Source organism: Pinus tabuliformis, chromosome 9, assembly GCF_031772625.1.
Source record: "Pinus tabuliformis cultivar Carrire ecotype Pingquan chromosome 9, CPIR1, whole genome shotgun sequence".
NCBI classification, from domain to species: domain Eukaryota; kingdom Viridiplantae; phylum Streptophyta; class Pinopsida; order Pinales; family Pinaceae; genus Pinus; species Pinus tabuliformis.
Window position 1 is genome coordinate 634,830,333 of NC_142307.1, and position 27,166 is coordinate 634,857,498.

At 39.0% G+C, this 27,166-nt stretch overlaps 1 protein-coding gene across 4 annotated transcripts in view; it reads left to right on the forward strand.

Annotated features, from left to right (window-relative positions):
- Positions 1-27,166, forward strand: part of LOC149150231 (pectin acetylesterase 3-like) — a 277,487-nt gene that overhangs the window by 100,741 nt on the left and 149,580 nt on the right. For all 4 annotated transcript variants that reach the window (XM_089445799.1, XM_089445798.1, XM_089445796.1 and 1 more), the window contains exons 6-8: positions 9,531-9,617; positions 19,406-19,530; positions 19,772-19,832. In XM_089445799.1, the coding sequence (XP_089301925.1) occupies positions 9,531-9,617; positions 19,406-19,530; positions 19,772-19,832 (273 nt within the window). The remainder of the gene's footprint in view (positions 1-9,530; positions 9,618-19,405; positions 19,531-19,771; positions 19,833-27,166) is intronic.

Below are 27,166 nucleotides of genomic sequence, written 5' to 3' on the forward strand. Positions count from 1 at the left end.
GCATTCACCTTTACATGGTATATAAATGAACAAACTTTGCATATTTTGTCTCTATTGGCTTGGAATCATGGTTTTACATCTTAAAAATAGTTTTGTTTCATTAAAAATTAATTATTTAATATATTTTTTTAAAACCGGTTCGTTTAGACCAAACCAGTGCCGGTTAGACCGGTTCCGGTCGGTAAACCGGTTCATTAGGTGGACCGGTCCGGTCACCGGTTCCGATTTTAAAAACATTGCAACGAGGGGTCGTACAGTTGAGGTACACCCCGACAAGAGAATAGGTGGCAGACATTCTCACCAAGGCTCTAGGAAGAATAAAGCTTGCTTATTTCAGGGAGAAGATGGGGAGGGTTAAGAATTCGTTTCAGTATCAGAAGCGGATAGTATAGGGAATTGCAGTGCAACAATTAGCAGTGGCAGTGCTATGGGCAACATGATGCAACATATTCAGAGGGAGCTGCAATACAGATGTAGCAGTGACAGTTGCAGTGTCATGGGCAGTAGTACAGGGTGCAGCAGCGCAGTAGATGAGGGGTAGCAGGCCGAGCATCAACAACGTATAGGACCAATGACATGGATCAGGGTGATGCTTCTATTGGGAGGCATTGCTAGAACACATTCCTCGCTAAGAGGGAGTGTTGATTTTGGGTAGTATCGGATGTGATCTAGCTTTGAAATTTTGTGGAGGCGCTAAAATTCATGATATTTCCAAGACCCATAAATTGTTTGGATAAATTCCACCCCGATGATGAGTTATTAAAATAATTAATATTTTTAATGGGGTTCCAAAGTCTAAACTTAGGAGTATAGAAATATTAATGGGTATTAATAAAGATATGGGTGAGAAGCTTCTAAGAGATGAGGAGTAAGTCTGTTTTAATCTTAGCCATTGATTGGAGACTTAATCTCGGCCGTTGATTCATCAACAAGAAAAGTATAAGAGAAGACTTGAGAGTCATTTGGAGACACCGGGAAAATACTCAGTAACCCGAGGAAAATCGATTCTCAAGGAGAAGAAGTCCGATTTCAGAGGGAGAGTAGTAGGGTGAAGGAAGAGGAGGGTATCAGCATCAATCAGAGATTGAGGAAGAGGTGACATAGAGCATCTGTGCGATAGCGTAGAGGGAAGATCAATGAGACAGCGCAGCTGGAGACGCAACGTTCACGTAGGCTGATGCATAAGTGACACAAAAGTGACGCAGAGGAGGGTAGAGGGTCTCTACGGTGTTAGAACTTTTCCAGGAGGAGGAAAAATGTCTCAGGTCTTTCTCTCAGAAGTGTCTCAATATTTTGTAGAATCTTTCTTTGTAAAGGGTGTCTATACATCATTGGTCTCGCTAGCATTGTGCTTTGATATTATGGAGAGATAGAGCTGTTAGTCAAGGCCTTGCTATGTGATAATGCTAGTTGACATGATGCTATACAAATGGGTTACCAATCTAACTCTTCTTATGAGAAATTCTTTAGATTGAGAATGACCAAGTACCATTATGAATACCGCCCTAGTTAAAAGGGAGTGTTGAAAAGTAACTAGGTTTGGTCTTCATAATGACGTGTAATTGTGATTTTATGTAATTGATGAAAAGAAGAAAAATAAATTATTAGTTTAATGATTGTCTCATTGGTTTCATGAGAAAGAAATTTTATTTTTAGTATGATTCCCATTGTGAGTCCTTAGGATTGGTCATAAAGTGAAATTGAGTCAATGTCATGTATGAACAGTGTTCCACGGGGACGCATCCCCCAGGTCGAGTGCGCATACCCCTCGCACCCAACGCACCCAGGACGCGGGGACGTCTGGGGAAACGTTTCCCCACGTCCCCCAAAATCCCCCTTTTGGGGAGACGTGGGGAGACGAAAGGGGGGGACGTTTCCCCAGTGTGGGGGATGCGACTCCCCAGGCATTCCCCCTCAAAATGGGCTATGCGTCCCCCTTAAATTTGCTTGTAAACAATGATTTATGAGAGGGGAAACCTAGTATTTGATCATATTGCCCTACTAATGCTATGCAATTCATGGTAATGTTAAATTCTTAAAGTAAAAGTGACATTCTCCTTTATCTTTCATTTTCATCCTTTTACTTAAATTTTTAACATTACCATGAAATGAATCAGGGTGTTTGAGAGTGGTTCCGACCTCTTTGGATTTCATATGCAGAAAGTAGAATTTTAGATCTCACTCAAAATCTAGCAGACTTAACAGTTTTTCAGGAATTCAGGATTCGATGGATTGCAATGTTTCCATTGCATTTTGTCATGTACAAGGGTATGGAATTAGTATTTAATCAAGAGCACCAAGCCTTCTGTGTACTTTAGAGTGACTTTTAGACTCATCACTCCACTGTTTTTGAGTTTAGTTATATCAAAATACTATTCCAGTCTTTAGATTTCAGTATCTATTATAGTTTATTTTGCTTGGTACTAATTAGATTCTAGAATGATGAATGATGAATTTTAATTTTAAATCAATTTAGAATCTAGAATGATGAATGATGAATTTAATTTCTAAATCAATGTAGAATCTAGAATGGTGAATAATGAATGATGAATATGTATAAGAGTACTTCATTATTGAATCTGGTGGTCTACCGATGAATCATTTATGTATTAGTAAGGATGATGAGTATGGATCAATGTATTTCATTACTTAATTCAATTATGTATGTATCATTGTATTTATGCTTTCATTATTGAATATGAATTTGATTATATATATATATATATATAGATATTAAAAATTATATACCCCGATGTCCCCCGTTCCCCCTGAATTTCCCTAAAATTTGAGGGTACTCCCACACATCCCCCTTGTGCATCTCCTCGCACCCTTGTCTCCCCGTCCCAGAGTCTTGGTGGAACATTGTGTATGAAGCACCCTTCTTGGGCATATTAGATCTTGCATGAGTCATTTAATAAGTATGTAAGCCTTCCAAGACCAAACACAAAACCTCTCCTTGAATTCCGCTACAAATTGGGGTATATAACCTACTTAATGGACATGTCGGCTCGCCTGCACTCATGTCGTATCATTATGCTGGGAAACAACTATTTATTGGCAGCTCAGATTGCATTCTAGACACAAATTTTTGGTCTTGGGTCTGAAGTAGAACAGAAAGTGTGAGAAAGAGAATTAATAACCTCTCATCTAGCATGGGAAGAAGGAAGGAAATACGAACTAGTTTGGCACTGTTTTTGGTTATTTGTACTCACACATGTGACTGATATTAAGGGCTCTGCAGTAGGGTTTACACAGTCAACAAAGAAGTCAAGAAGGTGGTCTTCATACCAGCATACATGCTAGTCGAAGTCACAAGATTAAGTCTCCTAGTCAAGCGAAGAAGAGAGTTATCTCCAAACAACCCACACGTGTAAATTGTAGGGGTACAGATAGGACGAGAGTTGCAGATCTGTGGAAGAGACTGAAAATTCCAGAAGTACAGACAGTTTGACTTGCGTTGACTATAGGAGGAAAGTGCTACAAGGTTGTTTAAAGAAGGATCCCACTAAGGAAGGTTTGTGGCTTGGTCTTGGAGTGGCAGATAGGCCAAGGGTCTTGGTCTTGGTATTCGTCAATTGGAATCTCTATAAGAAGAATTTGTTCGGGTTTTCCTCGCAAAGAGTGAGAGGCTTTGGCCCTGGCTGGTAGCCTATATTCTGTATCTCTTGTCTCTTTATGGTTAACGCATTGGTAGCTCTTTGATGAAGAACACTAATAACCTAAGTAACAAAAAATCCTAATCTAAAAGAAGTAAAAAGCACTAAAAAACAATTACTAATAGAAGAGAAATCACTTAATCTCTATGCCCTAGAGTTCTCAACACATAGGAGAACATCATCTTTGTTCTGTGTAACAAACCCTGGTTGATTTTCTATTTAAATAAAATAAGACCAAGGTCATGTGACACGTATTCTGAGCTTAATGGTGGGCAAACATTATAGTGGGCATCACTTGTGGTTTATTAATGGCTATGGAAATTGACAAAGGCATTTGCAAAGGCAAAGAGGCAATAATTGGGATTTAATTATGAAAATAAAGGAAATAAGAGAAAATGAAGGTGAAGAGACACAAATGTGCATGCAAGGAAAATTGGAGGAAAAATGAAGGAAAACGAAGAAAATAGAGGCATCAATGACAAAAAGGAATCAGAGAAACAATTCACAACTTTGGTCAGTTTTGGTTTTTGTAAATTTAACATTTTAGCACTGTGAAAATTTCATCTATCACAACAGTTGGAAATTATTTTTCTAATTGTTAATTTGTTTAACAATTTATTTACAGTTTGCTACGACAAACACCAAATAATTCACACTGTGATTTTCACGAACAAACTGCGGAAGAAAATAGTGCTAGAAACTAAGAAAATTCTAGAACACACACAATAAAAACGACACAAGTATTTTTGGACAGATGTCCCTGGAAAAACCCACTTTGGGAAAACCGGTGCATTAGATGAGGGTTTTATTAGTATGCAACAGTGAAATCTCAGTACAATCTATGGATGCCCAATTGCAATCCAAACAACAAGAAAATTTGGCCAAAATTATGTAAGGGAATTACCCTTCTTCCACAAGCAACCCCGACACAACCTTCCTTCAGAAAACTTGTCCTCCTGGACCCTTTGTGCCATGCTTGCGCAGGCTCTATGATGTTTAGCCTCTAAACTATCTCTGATGAAGTCATTCTGCTTGTCTCCGCTGAGGAAATCGATTCTTCGACACTGTGCAACCTCTGTGTGGCCTTTGGAACTGGAAACGATTTTTCCTCCAGCTAAATCGAGTTTCTCTTCTGAAGCAATTGCACGTCCTTTGTACTACTACTGCCTCACTAGGAATAACTCAGCCTCCTTGGTGCTACCTCTTCGGATCTGGAAAATTTCCTCCGGGTCACTTCTTTGCCCCTCACTATCTTTGCTTCAATCTCTGGCTCTCTTGCAACTGGTGCTACTCTCTTGAAATCGATCTGCCAAGGAAATCAAACTGCACAAGTGTGTTCTCCACGAACCCTTCTTATATCTTCCTATTGGGACTCCAACGACCAAGATTAAATCTTAATCAATGGGTCAGATCATTTCTGGATCGATCTATGTCAGTTTCTAGACTATTCTCACCATTGGAAATTTCCTCCAATTTTGGCTAAATTCTCCTCTGGAACTCTCGTCTTTCTCCTAGCTTGGATTCCCCACTTTCCCTCTTGCTTCTACCCCTAAGCTCTCTCCCGAAATTCCTGTGCATTGTCTATTGGGAGAAATTTGTCCCCCGAAACTCTCTTCACTTCAGCTCCAAGGATGCTCCAAAATAACCCTCCAAAGCAAAGGAATCTTGTGACAAAATATCGGTCCAAAGCCGCCACTAAATTGGTTCCAATAAGCTCCACAAATTCAGCGTCTACGCCCTTGGTAGCACGCACCAGCTAAAGTGTGCTTTGCAATTATGCTCCTGGAAAATTCCTGAATGGGCTCCTCTCTTCTCTCGTAGGGTGACACTCGAAGTTCACCGAAGGTAGAGTGGAATTCTTGCTCAGGAAATCCTTGTGCTAAACATCATAGGTTGTCTTGGCTTAGCAACTCAAGAGAGATGAAAAGTAAAATTATCCAAGATGCCCCAAATGAGAGCCTCCTTGCTCCATTTATAATTGTTGGCCTCTCCCTCCCTTGGTGGCCTCCACTCTCCACTAGTTCACCACCATTCTTTTTCTCTATCTTTCTCCCCAATTGCACATTCCCTTTTTCTCTCTTGTTGCCCCACCCGCCAATGAGTTGCAATCTTGCCTTTTCACCTAATCTCCTCAAGCTGAAATTGTCTCCAAAACTCGAACATCAAAATTGTGCTATGCCTAGTACCTCCCCAATAAACTCCGTTAATCTCCTCAAAAGAAAAATCAAAATTGGGGATATTACAAATAGGTCCAAGCTTAAGATGGATCAATGCTAGTTTAATTTTTTTTAGATGTTATCATGTATGTACATGACACCATCTATGCTATACTAGGTTGTAGAGAACCTCATGTTGGAAATACTGAGAGGGAAGTGAATCAATATTTCTTTTCGATTGTTACTTTTACTAGTTAGATCACTTATATTTAGAGCACAAAATGAATAAATGCTTTTATTAATTTCTTCTTTACAATAAATCAAGTACAATACATGTAGGGCTCCAATCCTAGATGAAGACACCGATCTTCAATCTCCCAGGCTCCAACTTGTATTTGCCAAGCACCGACTTGGACTTCCAAGGCTCCAACCTTGTCAATTTTGAGGCACCAACCTCAAGGGCTCCAACCCTATATCCGGTTCAGACTTCGACTTGGTTTCTTGAGGACTCTGATCCTCTAGGGCTCCAACCCTATCCTCCAACGCACCAACCTTGTATTTTTGAGGCTCCAACCTTCAACTTTACTTAGTCAAGATGTATTTGGTTATTCTTCACAGCTTCCTATGTCTTCTTCAACGAGCCCTTTCAATCTTCGCTTAGTCTTTACTTTAGTCTTCATGTCATGTCATCAATGACAACCTTGATCTCTTTAGAAGGTGTCACCACTGCTCTTCATTTTACCCAAGCAATTTATCCAAGTCACCTCATGATGTCATCAATGATGCATCATGGTCTTCAATGTTATCTTCAAGATCTCTTAAGGTTTCTCAACAAAATATCTTCAATCTTTTTCAAGGTCACTCCATAAATGCTTCAATCAAAGTCTCCAAAACCCTTCGCTAACTTTGATGAGTAATGTACTTACTTGTATGTCTTTAGCTTGAACCTTCACTGTTCAAGGATTACTTCACTGTGTTGACTTTAGTTCCAAGATCACTTCATTTCACTGTGCAATTGTCTTTACTTGGCTTCTTCTCTTAGAGTTTACTATTGAAGCTGCTGCAATTAAGGAGGTTACTAATCTACTGTGTCCCAGTCTTCAAGTTATACATTGGTCTATAACCAACAAGACACCATAGTCTTGTTATACCACAGGGAGATCACTAACTTCGTGCTACCGTCTTACCCTCTATCCGAGCCACTGTGCTGATCCTTAATTCGAGGTCCTATTAATACCTTTGTCCAATTTTTTGAGCCTATGAGTATACTTCTGTTCGAGCCCTTAGTTTGATCTTATGTTGCTGCTCTAATCAACGTCTTCAGGAGTCGGAGTCATTGTCTAGGATCATAGTCACTTTAGTCTTCAAGTATCCGAGCCACAGTCCAAAGATGTGAGGGAACAGTCTGAGGTTTCAAGAGTACAGTCTGAAGATCACAGTCCTGTAGCTCACTGTTTCTAAAATCACAGTCCTGTAGCTCACTGCCCGAAAATCACAGGACCCACACAGTCACTGAGGTAAAGATTACAGTCCGAGGTGTTAAGAAATTTATTCTTCCATAGTTGTCCGATGTATCAAGACTTGAGGGGACCGAGATGTATTACTTCCTGAGCAAACAATTTACTGTACAGTAACACGAGCTTCCTTTCCTTAAATTATTGTTCTCCTTCTTAAAGTTCATGAGATGTGAACATATCCTCCTTTTTTTCTTCTTGAAGTAATCGAAGTTCTAGGCAGAGAGTGGGATTTGTACTCCTATTAATAGTGTTGGACATTGGATAAACCAATGCTCCCTGTGTGTTTCGTGACATGGACTAACCACCTCTCGTGGATCCTTATCTCTGGTGATGTGATCATTGACTAACACTTGCAGGTTTTGGTTTAACGACAATCATGATTCCCAACAAGTGGTATCAGAGCGTAGGTCACGAGTTCGATACACACCCGACTCGCTTTGGGGGGAGATTGTTGGACATTGGATAAACCAACGCTCCTCGTATGTTTCGTTACATGGACTAACAGCCTCTCGTTGATCCTTATCTTTGGCGATGTGATCGTTGACTAATACCTGCGGGTTTTGGTTTAACGACAATCGTGATTCCAAACAAATAGGCCTTTTTGCAAGGTGGATCGAAGAGACATGTCTCTTCAAGTAGGACGACATGAGTAGGCTAGGTATAGATCGGCTCATAAATAAACATAATTTTTATATCTTAAAAAATTCATTATCTTATCAACCATTTGGAATTTCGGGGCAAGTAAAGGCTCATTGGAAAGAGGAAAAAATCCTCTTTCATTTGGTATAGAAATCATTATGAAGGGATGCCTCTAAGGAGGTGAAAAAAACAATTTTCTTTGTGACCGCCCTTGAATTGTTTAGTGCAAAAGCTAATTAGGATAGTATGGCTTCTCTTTGTTTGGCTTCTCCATTGTTTGTCTTCTCCATTGTTTGGCTTCTTCATCATCATAGGATCATGTAGGACATCCATGTCTTCATGATAGTATCCAACAATGAGTGTATCATCCCGTGTCATCATATGATGGTGCAATGATATGTTATAGTGCAACATCATTAGGAAAATTCCAAAGTAGTCTTCCGACCATCAAATGAGATCTTCCATGTCATCATATAGTCTTCCAACCATGTCATCAAGACCATCATCAAGTGTGGTCATTCAAGAGTATGTCATCATCACGTGTATGACTTCATCAAGTATAGTCCTCCACATCAAAGGCTTGTATATTGGCACTTAAGGTCTAGATCACCAATCAAGGCATATGATTGGCACTCGAAAACATTATAGTTAGTTCAAGGACTTCTTAGAGTAAGACTTCTTCATTAGTGGCTTGGCATCTTCTTGTTTTGACATCTTCATTGATGGCATCCTTATCAAACAAGAGTTATGACATCATCATCTGGAACCCAGGCATCTCAAGAATATTTTCCATCTTGGCCAATGCCATATTGACATCAATGACAACCTTGATTAACACCTCACTACTTTTGGTGCATGCTTGGCTTGTAGAACTCAAATTGATCCATTAAAAGACCAATCTTAAACTTGCATCTATCAAGCACCGGGAGGGATCAAATTTGTTGAGGTGTAAATTTTTATCATTAATTCCATTTCATGTATTAATTCCTTCATATTCAATGATAAAAAAATGTACATCTCGATAAATATTTTCCTTCTTATTGCTCAATAAATCCAAGTTTAAGATGGATTTATGCTAGTTTAATTTTTCTTTTTAGATATTGTCATGTAGATAGGTGACGCCATCTATGTCATATTGGGTTGTAGAGCACCTTGATACCCTTAGTGCAATTAATATAACTTACATCATGAAGAGTGAGAATAATGATATTTAAAAGGTGAAGATAGAAAACATGTTAACTATCCATCTCCTTCAACAATTGCATCAACATATGCAAGGCCTTGGATTCTATCATAAATTAAGTATGTTTATGAAGATATTATATGCAGTGAAATGCCTTATAATGTTGATTGCCATTCTATAGTCATTGTGTGTGGTAAGAGTTATAGACGTATGAAACCTGTAAAAAAATGACAAGGTGGTATGTAAATTCTTTTACAAAAATTATTAATGATTTCTCCTTATTTAAATTTGATATCATTTTCTTTCCAAATATTTGATATGTTCAAGGTAGAACAATTTCATGTGTCCATGATAATTAATTTTTGCCTTGTTGTATTAGGTATCCGGCCTTTATTTTAGAGGGGAACGAATTTGGCATGCTATTATTGATGATCTTTTGGCAAAGGGAATGGACAAAGCAGAGAAGGTTCTTTCTCTCTCCTCACAGCTTCCCTTTCTCAAAGAGAAACAAACATGCATATATACACAAACATAAGCATTTGCATGATTGCAGAAATGCAAACACACATATAGAAAATGTATTACATATGTTCAAAAAGTATATTTTCCCCTCTTCAGAATAGATTTTTAAGAATTCGCTTCTTGAACATTAATTTCGCAAACAAAACATCAATCTAGAGAATATTGAAGGTTTTATTTCTGTTTTATTCTAATGTTTATCATACGGTGGGGCATAATACTATTAAACCCGAAAGCAACAGTGGATGAAAAAAAAACAAACATACAAAGGTTTCCAGTGATGATTTCGTTCATTCCTTTATAAAATCACATATATAATACAAAAGATTTTATGATCTAATAATTAATTTTGTCTGATATTATTCTAATCTAACTGCAATGCATGGGCTTCTAACAGGTTTGCACATATAAAATGTTATTCTAATTAATTGCTAGTTATGCAAAGTGTTGCATGTCCTATTTCACAGATCACATGATCACTTGAGCCATCTTCACACTCCAGTCCAACAAAGCACAAGGTAAATAGAACCGGAAAGCTTAGTTCCTCAAACATAACCCAACTCTTCTGGCAGTGCAAATTGTAAACTTTTTTAACTTCATTGTCTCCTTCAGCTTTCCTCATTCCTAGGCCTCACATCATCCATCCCATTTTAAAATCTGGATACTAGTTTGAACCAAGAAAATACCGGACTATCCTGATTGTTCAAATTCTGGCCATGCTCTTTACCACAAGATTGGATGTATACGTATCTAAATGGGCAGAGAACAAGAGGCTTTGTGCAAAAGGGCCTGGTAGTTTTTAGAAGGAAACATTGCACTTGTGACCATATGTTTACTCTTTCAGCCCTTATTAAGGAAGCAAAAGCAATGTTTATAGCTGCTTTGCCAATTTCTGCAAAACTCTTGACATGGTTCTAAATTTGAATATTAGTTTAAACTTTAAACCAAGCAATCACTAAACTATCATGATTGCACACATTTTGGTTGAGCTCTTTACTCAGACTCAGACTTTGTCTCGGCCACCTATCACCTTGGGTTTTGACTTGAACTTTGATTTACACGGACCTGTTTGATTTCAATGGGTCGATTTTCAAAAATAGACATAAAATAATTATAGTTTTTAAAGAAAAAATAATTTTACTCCAAACCACTAGAGACAAAATATGTGGATTTTTCTCATCTATATACTATGTAAGAGTGAATATATCAAAATGGCACAGACTGCAATAGATATCAGCAACAAAATACATAATCAGTGAGGCTATAAATGGCCTCTACAGTCCAAAATCCATGCTACAAGATAGTGGCCTAGTACAAACCATTGATCAACATGATCACTCATGAAACTTACCACCATAGCTAGAAATGGTATCATCAATAGGAGCTACAAAAATATCCTCTAGTTCAGAGTTTTCATACTACTTAAGGACATCTGCAGCCTCAGTAATAGTAGTACTAGAAGAAGCACGAGTTGGCTGAGCTGCACGACTAGTGTTTGCAGGTACCATGCTTGGTGCTTCTCTTACTTTAGCTCCTAAACCAACTATTGGATTTGTACTGTGACTTTGTGATATCCCTTCCCAATCCATAGCAGTAGGGAGCTCGAATTGATAACCTATCATGATCCCCATAGGTTATGGTCAAGAATAAAGGGGGTCAACCTGCTAATTATCAGATATTAATTTAATAATTAAATAAAAGGTGGTAAGTCACTTTGGAAAATAAAGTGACTCATGGCATTGATAACCACCCATGGTATTTTGAGGAGGAAAAAAGTTATAAAAGGAGGAGGAGACTTAAGGAAAGGGTGTGTGAAGTTTGATATGTCAATTTTACTTGGAGCTCAAGCAACTTATTAAGTGAGGGGTATCACTTGTGCAGTGCCTAATTTCAGTGCTGAAACATCCACCTTAGTTAGTCTAAGGAATTATCATCTTGGGAGAAGGTCAAATTGCTAATCCAGGGAGACTGAATTGTCATTTTCAGGAGGAGGCCGAATTGCTGATTTAGGGAGACAAAATTGTCATCATCAAGAGGAGGCCAAATTGTCACCATCAGGAGGATGCCTTATTGATATTCCAAGAGGATAGATCATCAATTTTTAGGAGGACAAATTCTATGTTTTCCAATGAGATGAAATTGATATTTCTAGGAGGGTCGAATTGGCACTATCACCATAAGGAGGGGCCAATTTGCCAAATAATATTTTTAAGGATTACATGTATAAATTGGAGGGCCAAATTACCCTGACAAATGGGGCCGAACTATTGAATCGCCGAGAGGCTGAAATTTGGAGTCCCATTTCCACAATAAATAACTGGAGCAAATTGACTTGGAGGGTGAGGGCCGATGTAAGGAGGCCAGATGTAATGGCCCTGTTAATGCTCAAACTAGCAGGGGGTCCTAGAGGGGCACTTGCTAGGTCAAGAGCAACAATGAAGCTAAAGCCCACTGTCATCACATCTAAAGCTTCCTACTCTTTATAGACTTTCATTGATAGGAGGAGACCTCATATATAGAGAATCACTTATAAAGGATAGATCAAATAAGATGGGGGTGAAGTGATATCGGGAACCCTTTCTTAGGGGAGGCTCAAGAATGGGACTTGCTTTCTTCTTAAGCAAGGTACAAAGCTTTCTAGGATAAGGGGATGAGGATTTAAGGGCTAGGTTCAAGGAATGTGAATTGTAAAGGCGCTTCCAAAACCCTAAAATCCTTATTGAACTTGGTTTCCCAAGTTGTTTTTGAAGAATTGACTTTTCAAAGGTACAAACCACATGGGACCAAGTGGACCCAGGTTAGGTTAAGGGGAGGGAGTTTAGCAACCAATGATGATATTAACCTAAACAAGGAAGGGGAAAGGATCAAAACAAGAGTTTCCACTTAGAGTTTCCAAATTGATCCTATGAGGTTACTAGCCTAGGGAACATCAGGGCAAAGTTTGGTCTCAGGGCTAGGGCTTTGGATATCTCGCAATCCCACCGTTGAAATTTCTTGAAATTTGGAGGAGACCTTGAGGACACACCAATGCAATAGAGGCCAGGAGATCGAACTTTTTCTATGGCTACTTTGTCGGGAAAATGATGCCTTAGGTGGCCCAACGTGGCTAGACCAAGAAAAAAGGGGGAAAAGTGAAGAAGAAGAGGTTTTAAGGTGATCGCCTTATGGTAGATTAGTGCCTAATTCCTTTAGGGATGTGGATTCAAGAAGAATTACAAGACTGGATTTCATTTCTAGCTCAAGGAGGCTTTAAGGGCAACTTTGGCAGATTGATCAACGCAGAGCAAGGTTGGCAACAATGTAGTTGGCACAGTGCAGGAGTTAGCAACAGCGCGGAAGATTCAGAGGGTCAGAATCAACAACTGTTGATTTCCAACATTCATTGTATTATGTTGAACACAGTTAAGTTCAATTAATTTTGGATTTTTTTCCAGTTACTTCTCTCAGCAACTGAGTTGTAGTACGAATGCAGCATTGGCAATCGCAGTGCTAGCAGCATAGCAGATGCAGGGTTTGAGAGGGAGATGTAGTAAAAATGTAGCGGTGTTAGTGGCAGTGTCATGGGCAGCAGTACAATAGCAACAACAACATAATGTTGGTGGCAGCAGCATGCAGGTGGACATTGTTGCTAGAGCACTTCCCTCTCTAAGAGGGAGTGTTAGTTTTTGGTTGCATCAGAAGTGCTCTAGCCTTGAAAATTGGTGGAGAGGCTAAGGCACATGAGTTTTAAAGTACCCAAAAACCATTTGGTTACATTCCACCAAGATTTTATTTTATTAAAATAATTAATATTTTTAATAGGGTTCCTAAGTCTAAATTTAGGGAAATTAAAATATTAATGGGTATTAATCAAAATATGGGTGAGAATGATCTAGAAGGCGATGCAAGTCATCTTTTAATCTTAGCTGTTGATTAGGGACTTAATCTCGGTCGTTGAAGACTCAACAGAAAAAAGTATAAAATGGAGGTTTGGGGTTCATTTGGAAACACACACACACACAGATTGAGGAAATCAATTTTTTGAGGTGAAAAGTTCTCAGGACGAAAATCGATTGCGGAGATCTTGCAGCTGAGGGTTAGAGAGAATCTGGGAGGACTTTATGGAAAATACATAACAGAGAGGCGGAGAGAGCTTGCAGAGAGGCATAAAAGTTGTCTGTCACGTAGAATCCAGAACTGTCGAAACAACCGAAACTGTCAGAATAGCCGGAAGAGTTGACGCAGAGGGCAGAGAAGGTGACGCAGGGCTGACGCAGAGCCATCGTAGAAATAGTCGGGGTTAACCAGTCTTGTGCCGGATTAGCCGAAATTCTGCCGGGCGAAGTGAGGTAAAATTCACTCAGATTTTTTGTTAGTATTTTCTTTGTAAAGAATTGCTGGATGAGCATCCTAGATTTGTATTTAGATATTTCTCTTGCATAATAATAAACACTCAGAACTGCTGCACCGATTTTCATGCATTGAGTTTTTCTAGGGACTATTTTGTCCAAAAATAAGTGTGTCCTATGTATCTTGTTCTTTGCTCTGTTTTTAGTTTCATGAGATCAAATATTTAGTTAGTGTAGGTTGCAGAAGTAATTTTCTTCAGTTATTCAGAAGAATAACGTGATGAATGTAATTTAAAATCAAGTAGGTGAATTAGATTTAGATTTGCTGCAGTAGTGGTTCCTTCGAGTAGTAGGAATTTTCACAGCAATTGCATATGTGTTATGACCATGTTAGGATGATGTTTCCTAATGCTAAAGAAGCATTGGAACATTTGATGAATCAAACCATCATACTCCAGATCAAACATGATTTCATATGTTTTGACCAAGGCCATGACTTCTAAAATCTCGAGCTTCTTCCCAAAGGTAGAGCCTGCATTGTTGTCCAAGTCCTAGAAAGTCTCTACTATCAGTTTGAAAAATCTCCTCATAACATCATCATTGTAAGGAGCTATAGGCGCTGTTAGTCTCTTGATCTTATTGAGACAAGATGCAACTGGAAGTCTAACCCCTTCACAAGGCTCCTCCAAGAACTTGTGTTGTATGAAAGCAAACATAGCTGGTTTTAGAGCCCAAATTAGTTTCTTCCCTTCTAATTGGTTCACTTTGGAAATGAATGCATTCAATTCATCTAAGTTGAAGAGAACTCTCTATGTGACCTTCATGTGTTTCAAATCTGTCCCAAGTGCAAGGATTTTGTGTCCAATCTTTGGTTCCTTCTACAAATCTCTTGGTTGCTCATGGTTAAGGATGGCATTGATCTCTTTTGAGAAAAGTCTGTTGTCTTGCTTGGTTTTTTGGTTCAATGATGCATGGTGATTCAAAGAACTTATTTCTGTGTTTGTCAATCTTCTTAATTCATTCATGAGTGTTGTGATCCTCTCCATGGTTCAATTTAATGAGGACAATACATCAGGCTGGCTTATACAAGGCTTGACTGTTAACAAAATAGAGTATGAACAGTTGACTCAATACCATAGAAAACATACACTCAAGACTCATTCAAATACAATAACTGATTTGGCATTTACTTTGTTTCAGACCTGACACATGAAGCATGTTCTAATTCTCCAACACCTAATGCAATTTACTATACGACACAGAGTGACAGTCCCTCATATGGTACTTAGCCACTGATGCTTAACAATACAACTCTTTCCCCTAACAACCCTGGCTAGAACACTTTATGCAAATGAAAAGGTGATTCCAGCAACCTTGATTACTCAGAAATAACTTAGGGATGCTGGCAGTGCACACAAAAAATAGTTCTGAGTTTGTATCTTGCAAAATAGAGGAATCTGAAAAATTTGCAGTAGTTTATCCTGTCCTTGCTATACTTGTCCATGGATCAGTCCAAGTATGCAATATTAACTCAACAGCCTGTTATGCTCAAAATGCTGCTCTCCGAGGTAACACCTGCAGAATAGAGGAGGCACCGATTGCCTCCAGTACTTTGAGAAGCCCCACAATCTCTATACTGTATTAGAAGGCGCTCATAAATACTCAACGCAAGTTGCCTTCAATCAACAGAAAAAGGGAAACTTGGCTCTTGCAATAAAACTTGGATCTCTGCAAGATTGATGGATCAATCGATTCACCCAAAGCATAGCTTCAATATACTGGATTGGTCAGTTGCTGGCTTATTGAACAGGCTATTGCGCAGCTTAGCTAGATGCCAATCACTCTCAGTGATTGCCCCATACACACAGGGTCAAGGGATATGCTTTCTGGCACCTATAGGTTCCAAGAATTTCTTTCTCCACATGCAAAATGTCGGCCCCTTTATATGCTACGCTCTCATATATGCCAGTGGTGCCGACAACTTCATAGACCAATACTGGAAGCAATTCACAATGGTGGCAAAAAAAGATTTTTGGCTTCTTTCCACGTTTTGACGAAAGCATCCACAAATTTTCTGGTTGGTTTATCTGATTAATACGCAGTACTCATATGCATTTTACCTCGCTAATCTGCTAAATTAACTGTATGCTCCAAGACCGTAGACGACCAATTCGCTGATAGTCTTAATTACATGGAAAAACCATCGTTCTGTGCTAATCATGTGTGCCTCAGATGGTTTAACTCCTGAAATGATCTCTGGTCTTTACTATTCCTTTGACCACTGAGCGAGTTTTCCTGACCTCTGAACGTTGCATACGAGCTTTACAGGTCAACTAATATACATAACTTCGACAATGTGAAATCTACGCCACTGTACACTAGTTGTCGCTTGCACGCAGCCTTCCGAACGCCTTACCCTATGTGTTTATTCTTGCGGCTAACAAAACAAAAAAAAGAATTGTTGTGGATTATTACAAATGCATGTACAAATTCTTTTTCACCTTGCTGCCTCATACTATCATGACCTGCCCGTAACAATTGCCATCGAGCCGCAAGTCCTCCCACAGCGTAACAATCTCCCTATCAGCTCCCCAGTCCACTTACGTGAATCTTTCCCTCCAACTACCTTTCGGCCTCCACTCATAATATGTTCCCGGTTTCAAAGAATACTTGGCTTCTTAAAGTATGCAATTGTATTCGCTCCCTCAAGGTTGTGACCTCTCAGATGTGAACTTGTCCCCTTTTTGAAGGAGTGTGATTTCTTCAATGAATTTGACCCTCAACAAACAAATAATTACGACAATAATACAATCTTAGCAGCTATAATCATCTTCAACAAAAATGCCTGCAAACTTAGTTCGAGATTGATCAATAATTAAAACCCTCACGATGGCAAGATGCACAACTCTGATACCAATGTAATATCCAAACGAGATATTTTGTTGATTATGCGAAAATTTAATTGAACCAAAATCACTCCATAAAAATTTCCATTTATTTTAATAGAACATTGCCATGTAAAAATATAACCAATAGCATACGGGAAAACAACAACAAAATGGGCAGGAACAATCTCAACTTTTATTATAATAGAAACTGGGGTTTACATGCTGATACAACAAAATAGCTGAGATGGAAAACTAGCCTCAAGAATCTGCTCCACTGCTATGCCGACCCTCCAACTAAACTGAACTGCATTGCTAAGCTCTCATGTGAATTCTGGATGAATTCACCAAGGGAAGGTGGGTGCTCACCCAACCTCACTGAATCACCCGAGGGTTTCCGTCCTGGGGCTACTGTTGAAGTAGAGAATCGGGTTCTCAACCTCTCATACAAGAAGAAATATCAAATCCAAGATGTCCCCTAATGGCCTTCTCTTCCTCTTTTTATAAATATGATGGACCCCTCTAGAACCTCCTATTTTATTATTATTTTAATCATGGAGCACTTTTCCCTCATTTTATTTCAATTAAAATATTCTTTTTAATGTGGGAAATGGTAAATTGGCCACCATACTCTCTTCGACCACTGAAAGCCACTTCTTAGCATCCCATCTTGTAGACCTTCTTGTTCCGGTTCCAATGAGCTATTACACTGAGGTGTTCCATCAATTAACCCTCCCATAATCCCACTTCAAGCATAATCAATTAAGTTAGGCCCCAAAATAATGCAATTTTTTGAAGTTGTCAGAATGCAACGAAATGAAAGGCAAACTGTGCGGGTGATGGAATATGCCAAGCGAATGCCATCAAATCCCATAAGAACTCCTCAAAACTCCCTTGGGACCCCTGATGACATAACCCTGCTCCCATGATCTGGCCAATCCGTGCCTTGGAAATCCACCTTGGCTGTGCTATGGAGGAAAATAAAAATGGGGATATGACAAACACGTATTCTCTGCTATGCGAGTTCCTTTGAGGCATAGTGTACTTGGAAAACATTGCGGACTTGAGGCTATGACTCTCTCTAGAAAAAGCACGAAAGGTATGTAACTTGATATAAGTTTCTAGTGGTATGTCATGCAATGCTTTCTTTGGAAAAAGCACGAAAGGTATGTAACTTGATATAAGTTTCTAGTGGTATGTCATGCAAGTTCGGGCTCTTTATCTCTATATATGAGTTCTACTCTTCATGGCACTGTATGCGAAGTATGTGGTTCCATTATACGAGCTCCTTTGGCACCCATTATCTATGAAAATTGCAGTTCTGTGTGCGGACCTATGGCATCCTTTCTTTGTGGTAAGGCATCCAAACCCTGTGATTGATCAGTGATAAAGATATCCAAACCTTCTTCTTTGAGCATAATCTGGAGTTTGATGTAATGATAGATATATCTAAGAAGCTTGTATGTCGTTGTGATGGAAGGTATCAAGTATCATATAATAGAAAAATAATTCATGCCTAGATAATGTTAGTTAAGTATGTAAGTCTGCATTAGTAATCCAAGGTTTTTTAACATCCGTAAAGCCAATCTGATGAGCCCCTTGATTTGAAGTCTGGAATAGATTTGAGCCGTCTCTGTGATTGGATCCATGAAATTGTTTGAATGGATTATCAAGATTATATTCTATGTGATTTTATCAAAAGAGAATTGCTTTTGAAGATAGGGCAACCTCAAACCATGCGATGAACCCATGATCTAGGTTTTCTATTCTCCAATGTGTAACATCAACTATGAAGGCAAGCAATCTTTTTCAAGATGGATGTCTTTGCAAAATATGGCACCATGAAGAAACTTGTCGATACTTGTAGAATCTCCCAAGGTGAGATGTCTCATCAACAAGTATGTCAAAATGTGTGTAAGTGACCCACTTTTCCTAGAATCTCCCAAGGTGATATGTCTCATCAACAAGTATGACAAAATGTGTGTAAGTGACCCAAAGTGGATGTCATCCTCAAATCAATCAACTGGATCCATGATATAAGGCCTTAACATATGGAATGTGAATAACAGTCAACTGTCTCCATGACAAGAAGGGATGACCTCCTTTAATCTGATAATATGCCTCAACATGTGTGTGCAATAATCATTGGAATGGCATGTGTGGACCAATAAAACATTAGTAGTGGATCCAAGTAAGAGTAAGTCAACATATGCCATAAACCCATATGCCAAGTCATCAAGAGCCCCACCAACTCTTCAAGAAGCAAGGAGAATGACCACCTCTTGAAGTGGAACATATTGCCTTTTATGAGACTCATTCATTGCGGTGTGTTAGCATCTTAGCCCTCTTTAATCAAGGCAAAAATTAGAGAGATTACTAGTGAATTACTAGTTGGTTTTCTGTAGACAACTATGTAGACTATATCATAAGGTATTTGATATTTCTTAAAATTTGTTTTGCAGTTTTCTTGTTTGAATATTTGAAAAGCTGCACTAATAAAGGTTCTTCTTTCTTGTACGAAGGCTCTTCTTTCTGGTTCCTCAGCTGGTGGTTTAGCTACATATTTGCATTGTGACAATTTCCGTGAGCTTCTACCAAGCACAACCACAGTGAAATGTCATGCTGATGCTGGATTTTTTCTTGATGCGTAAATTCTCAACCATTTTTTGTTTTATGCCTGACAGAAAGAAGCCTTCAATTCTCAACCATTTCAAATTACTATTTGTCAAGGAAAATTACACTTCTCTGTGATTCAAAGTTCAAAGTTCAAACATCTTCATTTATCCATTATTTCGTTTCTTCTTACAGTTTAAATATGGAAGCAGCCTTTATTTATTCAATATTTTCATATATATAATTTTAAATTTTGTAATCTGCACAATGAACAGGAAAGATATAGCTGGGAGACATCATATAAGATCCTTCTATAAAAGCACTGTCACTTTGCAGGTATTTATAATTGTTATCTTGATGTTTAAATTACCATTTCATTAGGGTTTTTGCAACAAAATTTGATGTAACAAATTATTGTAATTGGCTCTAATTTGAGGTTCTAGAGCATTATCTTCGACTTCTAAAAACTTTCTGTCTTTGTTTTGTCTGTAGGATTAGGTGTAACTGCAAAAAATTTAATAACATCTCTAGTACTGTAGTGATTGTATACAGCATTGTGGGTGGACTAGAGCCTTTTTTCTGGCTTGCAGCAGAGTGCTTTCTAGGAGTATATTAGATTCAGATTAATCACCCTGATGAATGTGCCCAATGTAGCTTCATTCAAATCGGATTCAAATTTAATCATCTTTGCCTTTAAGGTCACAGTTCAAACATTTTCTAGAAGATTTTCCATTTTCCCTTAAGAGGCAACTTGCATTAATAATTGACAGGCATAGTATCCAAAACCTCAAATGGTCAGTCATGCCTCAAAATCGACCAGGTCTTGTGAGGGGATCTCACAAGGCAAGAACTAGACTAAGGGAAAACAATATGAGGTGTGGCCTGTTACTGCTCAATCTAGCAGGGGTCCTAAGAGGGGTTCTAAAGGGACTACTACTAGACCAAGTGGCAACAACGGGACAAGGACTCACTATCACCTCAGTCAATGTCCCTTGTCCTTTACGGACTTTCACTAATGGGAGGAGTCTTGGTATTAAGGAAATCACTAGAAAGATAGGGCTCAATAACAAAGTATAATGTGATCTCCAAGGCCTATTCAAAGGAGAGACTCAGATAACCGGCTTGATTGCTTTACAAGCAAGGTAAAGGTCTCTCCAAGAAAGGCTCATGGGGGGGGGAAGCCTAGACCTAGGAAAAATATAGTGTACCTAGATCAAGGATTCCTAGGGAGATAGAAGGACCTCTCTTAGGGTTTTGTGAGATAACAAGCAAGCGAATGCTTGGGACCACAAAAGAGAGACCTAGGGGATCCAAGCAAAACGTAGGGCTTAGGATGATTGTCAACAATGTGACTAGGTCAAGCAAGGATGAGGAAAGGGTCAATGAGAGATGAAATTCCATTGAGTTGTAAAGTGTAAATGACCTTTGAAAGCCACTACCCAAGAAGGAGCCTAAAGGAATTGGTCTTATAACTAGGGCTTGGTATATCTCCCAATCCAACCACGAGATTGGCCTCAAATTTTAAGGGCTTATAGGAGACTCACTAGCACATTTTCCTGCCAATTTGCATCCCAAGGAGATGAATCTAATGCAATTCGTACAAGGCCCTAGTCAACCTTCTAGGGTTCTGGTAGAAAGAGGGAAGAAGGCAAAAAGAAAGGGTTTCAAGGTGATCACACTAGAATTTAAGACCAATGTCGGGCTATTGGGATGATTGGAGTCAAAATGAGCCCGACTTTGTCACCTTCGCTTCTCAAGGAGGCCTAAAGCAACAACTTCAGTATCTATGGATGCATCGATACGACAACTTTAGACATTTCTACTTCGATGGAAGATAGTATGGGTTTTCAAGGATGCAAATGATCCGCTTAGAACATTCATTATCTATATGTTGTGTAACATATGCAAAATTTTCTAATAATATCAAGGCCTAAAACAATTTCTCATGAATTAGGGCACAATAATAACCATAAGAAAGAAATTCCATGCATTAGACAATCATTATTTCAGAAATATAGCTTAAAAAGGCACTTACAAGACAATGAAGAATATATCCATCCACAACATTGCAACAAGAAGCTCCAAGCAAAGATAGCGAATATTTCCAAATGTCAAATTGCAGTTATTCCATCCAAATCACTCCATAAAGTGCAGGTCGAAATTCTTAAGAAGAGCTAGTGAAAATCCCAAGTGATGATGAGGAATTACAAATGAGGTCTCATTAATATATATAAGCCTCTCACAAGTTCAAATGGTCTAATTTAGGCTAATTAGCCCCTAATTAATATTTTAATGTGCAAATAACAACTAAATTGGTGACAATTCCACCAAATAACTCTAAAACATGAATAATTAGCCTCTCAAGAGGGTCGAAATGATAAAATAGTAGCTAGGAGGGTCGTTGGAAGTCCAGATTAAGCCCAACATGTGCCAACATGAATAGAAGAGCTCCAATAATAGCAATGAAGGGGATGGTTTCTTGATCTCCAAGCAAATGACCTGTGGTTCCCCTAAGTGGTTGCGGGGGCACAGAAGCATCCTCATGGGTCTCCAACTGAATCGAACAAGCATGTATCCCATTTGCAAGGGCTGGAATAATCATGCAACCCTCCCTTTTGTTGGAAAATCAAAGATATTATATTAGGGTTTGATTCTCCTTTCTTGATAATTACTTGTGAGTGTGTTGGCTTCTTTTACTTCTTTATTATCTTATCTTTCATCTAGCAATTACCATATTATGTCTATGAAGATCAAAAAACAAGATACACAAGATATAGGCACATGCCAGGGCAAAAGCCCCCTGGAGGGGAAAACCCAATCAAGATAATTCTTCCTTTCAATAGTATTCTTTGAGACTCTTTACCCTAGACTAAGACCAGACTTTACCTCCACACCATGTTAGCCTCCTAGATCTTCAACCCCTTCTAGCAACTTCGATTAGGCAGCAACTTCCGACAATAGCGAAATCTTAGGAGACTTCGATCTCTCAACCCAAATCACGAAACAGAGAGAGAGGCACCAAAAGTTCGATTTTCTTCTTCTCTAAAGACTTCCCCAAACTCGCACTTATTTTCTCCTCTTGACACCAAACTTCGCACTTCTCTAGCTCTTCTTGAGATATCAAACTTGCTTGAGAGTGAGTGGTTCAAATGACTTCGACCTCCTTGAATATATAGGCTTCTTGTGGGTCGAATGGGGGTCCTTAGGCCGACATGATGTGGAGGGTACATAATTCATATTTGACTTGATACAAAACCTTTTTACATGATTCAAAATTCCAAGAAGGGTCTCTTCGAATAAACAATGACTCTATAAACTCAATATTAATCCTAGGAGTCCACAATGGGGACTTTGACTAATATAATGATGACGCAAGCATGAAACTCATGCTTGTTACAATAATAAAAATTCTTTTCTTTATTATTTTGACAAGTACATTACATAATGACTTGAGTACATTATTGAAGATAGAACATAGTTGCATTTTCTAACACCCCCTCTTAACGAGGGAGGTATTCATAATGTACATATACAATGGGAGATCTCAAATTATATGAAAACGTGAAGAAATTTTAGGCACCACAATTTCATGGACTAGATTCTTGACCAGAGCAATCTATCCAACCAGTCACTCAACAATTTAGGAACTGCAATGCCATGGACTAGACTCCTCACCAGAGCGATCTATCCAAGTGGGACTAAGGTGGACTCAAGTTTTCAGTCCCACTAGGTACCATTAGGCTTACTTGCTAACCACCAACCCAAACATACAGATGTGTATCCAAAACAGAGCTCAATGAACAACACTACCTTTTCAATTTAGGGATCCAGACATCAACATAGAGTGCCAACCAAATGTCTCCCTAGGAAATGCTTCACTCGCAAAGTCTCAACAAATCTCTTCTATTTCCTTATCACCAATACTATCATCAATATTTAACAAACCTAGCAAGTTCCTTAGATATTCAAACTTTTTATTAGGAAGAGCCTTTGTCAGTATGTTTGCTACCTGTTCATCTGTCAGAACATACTCTAACTTCACGACCCCATCATGCACCAAGTTCCTAATAAAGTGGAACTTTTTGTTGATATGTTTCGTCCTTAATGAAACACAGGATCTCCAAACATCTTGATACAACTTTGATTACCACAATTAATCACAGTAGGACCCAGAGACTTCTCGAACAAATTTTTCAGAAGCTTCCTTAACCAAAGAACCCCTTTTCCTACTTCACATGCAACCGCATATTCTGCCTCAGCACTACTCAACACAACGAGATCTTGCTTCCTACTCATCCATGAGATCATAACAACTCCTAGACTAAAGCATCCTCCAGTGGTGCTCCTTCCATCGGTCTCACTGCCACCCCAATTAGAGTCTATAAAGCCAATTAGCTTGACTTCATTACTTTCATACATTAGGCAGTGACGGATAGTGCCATGATGATACCTCAATATATGTTTGGCAGCTATCCAATGATCATGACGAGGCTCCAACTGAAACTGACTATGAGTGCTCACTGCAAAACATATATCTAGCCTAGTATTTACCAGATACATCAGGGAGCCCACCAACTGTCCATATGAGGTAGGATCCACAAGACTAGAGTTGGAGCTCCTCAGCTTCTTGAGGCTGGTGATCATAGGAGTAATCATCGCCTTGGAGTCCATCATCCCAAATTTCTGCAATAATTTGATGATGTAATTTCCTTGTCCCAAGTATATCTCCCCAAGTCTCTGCCATACTTCTAGACCTAGGTAGTAATGCATTAGACCTAGATCTTTCATCTCAAATTTGTTAAAATTGGCAACTAGGGCCAAACTCCATGTGGGTCATCTTATTTATGGCAGCTGATATTTTTATTGGATCCTTGTCATCGAGAGGTGTAGGATTGATCTAAAGATCATCCGATTCCAACAAATATTTATGGAGATATGAATTTATTTAGATTATGGAATTATCATTTAGCTGACCAGCAACTTGAGTAGACTCAGAAGCCCAATAGACGTGTCTATTCATCACCTACACGTTAGTATAAATAGAAGAGGATTTGAAGTCATTTGTAACTCACCTCAAGCAATCTCATCTCCTCTCTACGTCTTGGGTTTTTGGAGAAGGAGATACACTATGGATTACACTGGCCTAATATGATGATGCCCTAATGGAGAACACAACCATAACTATGCAGGCATATAAGGATGATCTACGTTTTGATATGCTTGCCCTAAATCTAAGCACAGCTATGGAGGAGAAGCCACGGGAATATGGAACCACATTCATATATATGCAGTCATGAAGGAAGTGAAACCCTACGCCGTTCGTGGAAACATATAAATTGGAATACGCACAGTAATACACGCAGGTGGATACGCAGCAAATATACGCACAGAATTACACGCAGGTCTTCATGAATGGTTATACGATGGGCTATCATAGTTATATATATATTTACACTGGAAATGAGCCGCAGTAATGCAGTAGTATCTACACGCTGTTCTTGATCAGGACGCTGGCCATGATATAATACCATCTACACACTGTTCATGATCAGGAAATGATATAACGCATATGGATACACTGGGCAGTCATATATACGCTGCAGTCATGGTTAAACTTTGGGCAGCAATGAATACACGCTGTAAAGGTAAATGTTGTGCAGTCATGGTCAAGTCATATACGCATATGGGAATGAAGCTATAGTGGTCACGCAGTCATCGCAGTTAGCAATATACGCAGCAAACACTACGTGGATGGAACGCAGTCATGCCCTGGCTTATACGTGGATATCATACGATGGCGTGGATGGAACGCACTGTCACACCTTACCACGTAGTCAAGGGTATACGCTGTGTATGAAAGTCAAGGCAGCACATATGAACGCAGTCAAGGGTATACGCTGTGTATAAAAGTCAAGGCAGCACATATGAATGCAGTCAAGGGTATACGCTGTGTATGGAAGTCAAGGTAGCACATATGAACGCAGTCAAGGGTATCCTTGAGCAAACCCTATACGGAAAATAATGGGACTGCGTAGAGTATTGCGTGGAACTATAGCCTAGCTGCTTTGCTAGGCTGCAAGCCATAGCAAGCAGCTAAGGCTGATGTGCATATGGTTATAACAGTAGCATTATGAGCAGCATGATGGGCAACATAGGTGCATGATGACATGGAGCATGGACAACAGCATGATCAATGAGATCATGGACATGAAGGGCAGCATGATGATAATCATGATTAGTGCAGCATATGCAGTGGTGCAGCAAGTGGACCAAGATGCAGCACTACGATAGGTGAAGCCATCACCTTGAGAATCAGTTGAAGCAGAATGTCTTCAACTGATCTCATCGTTATACGAAATGATCTAGATAAGTCAAGTGTTGACTTCTGTTGTAAATGTCCTATCTCTCTCTCTCTTTCTCTGCTGAACTTTGAAGAACATAAAATAAGAATTGATCAAGGGTTTCCCCACATTGGGGTTTGTTCGTCGCTAGCACCACATCTTGTGTCCTCTTGTCTTGGCTTGTCTTATGCGATTTATATTTATGTTCTATCTGCAGTTTACTTTATGCTGATGTGATTGCTTATATAGAAAAGAAATTAAATAAATTGCTCTAGCATAGAACATACCTAAAATTTAACATGGTATCAGACCTGAGGTGAAGACAATGCCCAAGCAAGAGTGAAAGAGCAATCACCAAAGACAATAGGGACAAGACAAATGGATCAATGGGTTCCACATCTCTCTTCTAAGTTCACAAAGGGTGAAGTCGAAGCAAAACATATTAGCAGTATGGCGTAGTGGAAGTTTCTGATGGCCCATCTAAAGATCACTTCATTGGGAAGTTCGGATCTAAGGGTGGAGGGAAAGGCGGATGCCTTAGTTGCAATAAGTTCGACCATTATGCGAAGGAGTGTCCGAAGGTAATGCAGGTCATCAAGGAAATGGTCGACTCTTCAAAGAAAGCAAGGAACCCCGAATAAGTTGGCAACCAACGAGTCTAGGAGGCACGACTGAGTGGCCTAGCTACTTAGTTAATTTTAGCAAGACTTAAGACTATATTGAATTGAATTGTGAGAACGGTGCCTTATGGAGTAGAGTTCTTGCTTATTACCAATTAAATTCCAAGTAACCGGATGGACAATCGTTGTTTGGATGAATGACTATCCTATATGAAGTGTAAATCCTACAAGATAGGTGAAATGTAGAATCTTGGTTGATTTTAAGTTAAATGTCTATTCTAAGTGTAACCTGTTGGAATTTCTAAGTCTAACACGTCAGAAATTCTTCCTGCATTATCTGGTTGATTTCACCTACTTGTTTATTACTTAACAAGTTATTTAGCTATATAAATATTGAAAATAAACACAAATGTAGTTTCAACCATCTACAAATCATCAAATGAAATAATAGACAAACACACAAGGGACACTGTTATTTTTGGACAATCGTCCCCGGAAAAACCCAACTTGGAAAAAACGTGCGGCAATTCTGAGGGTTTTATTATTAATCAGCTTTCTTGAGTACAACTAGGGTGCCTAACTAGCTCATCCAACAGAGATATCCATTTGGCAGTAATACCTCTCTTTGGAAGCAGATATTCAGAAAGTCTACTCCACGAAAATCTCTCCAACACTTCTCTGAGGCTTTGCATCACTTTGAAGCCCCCTG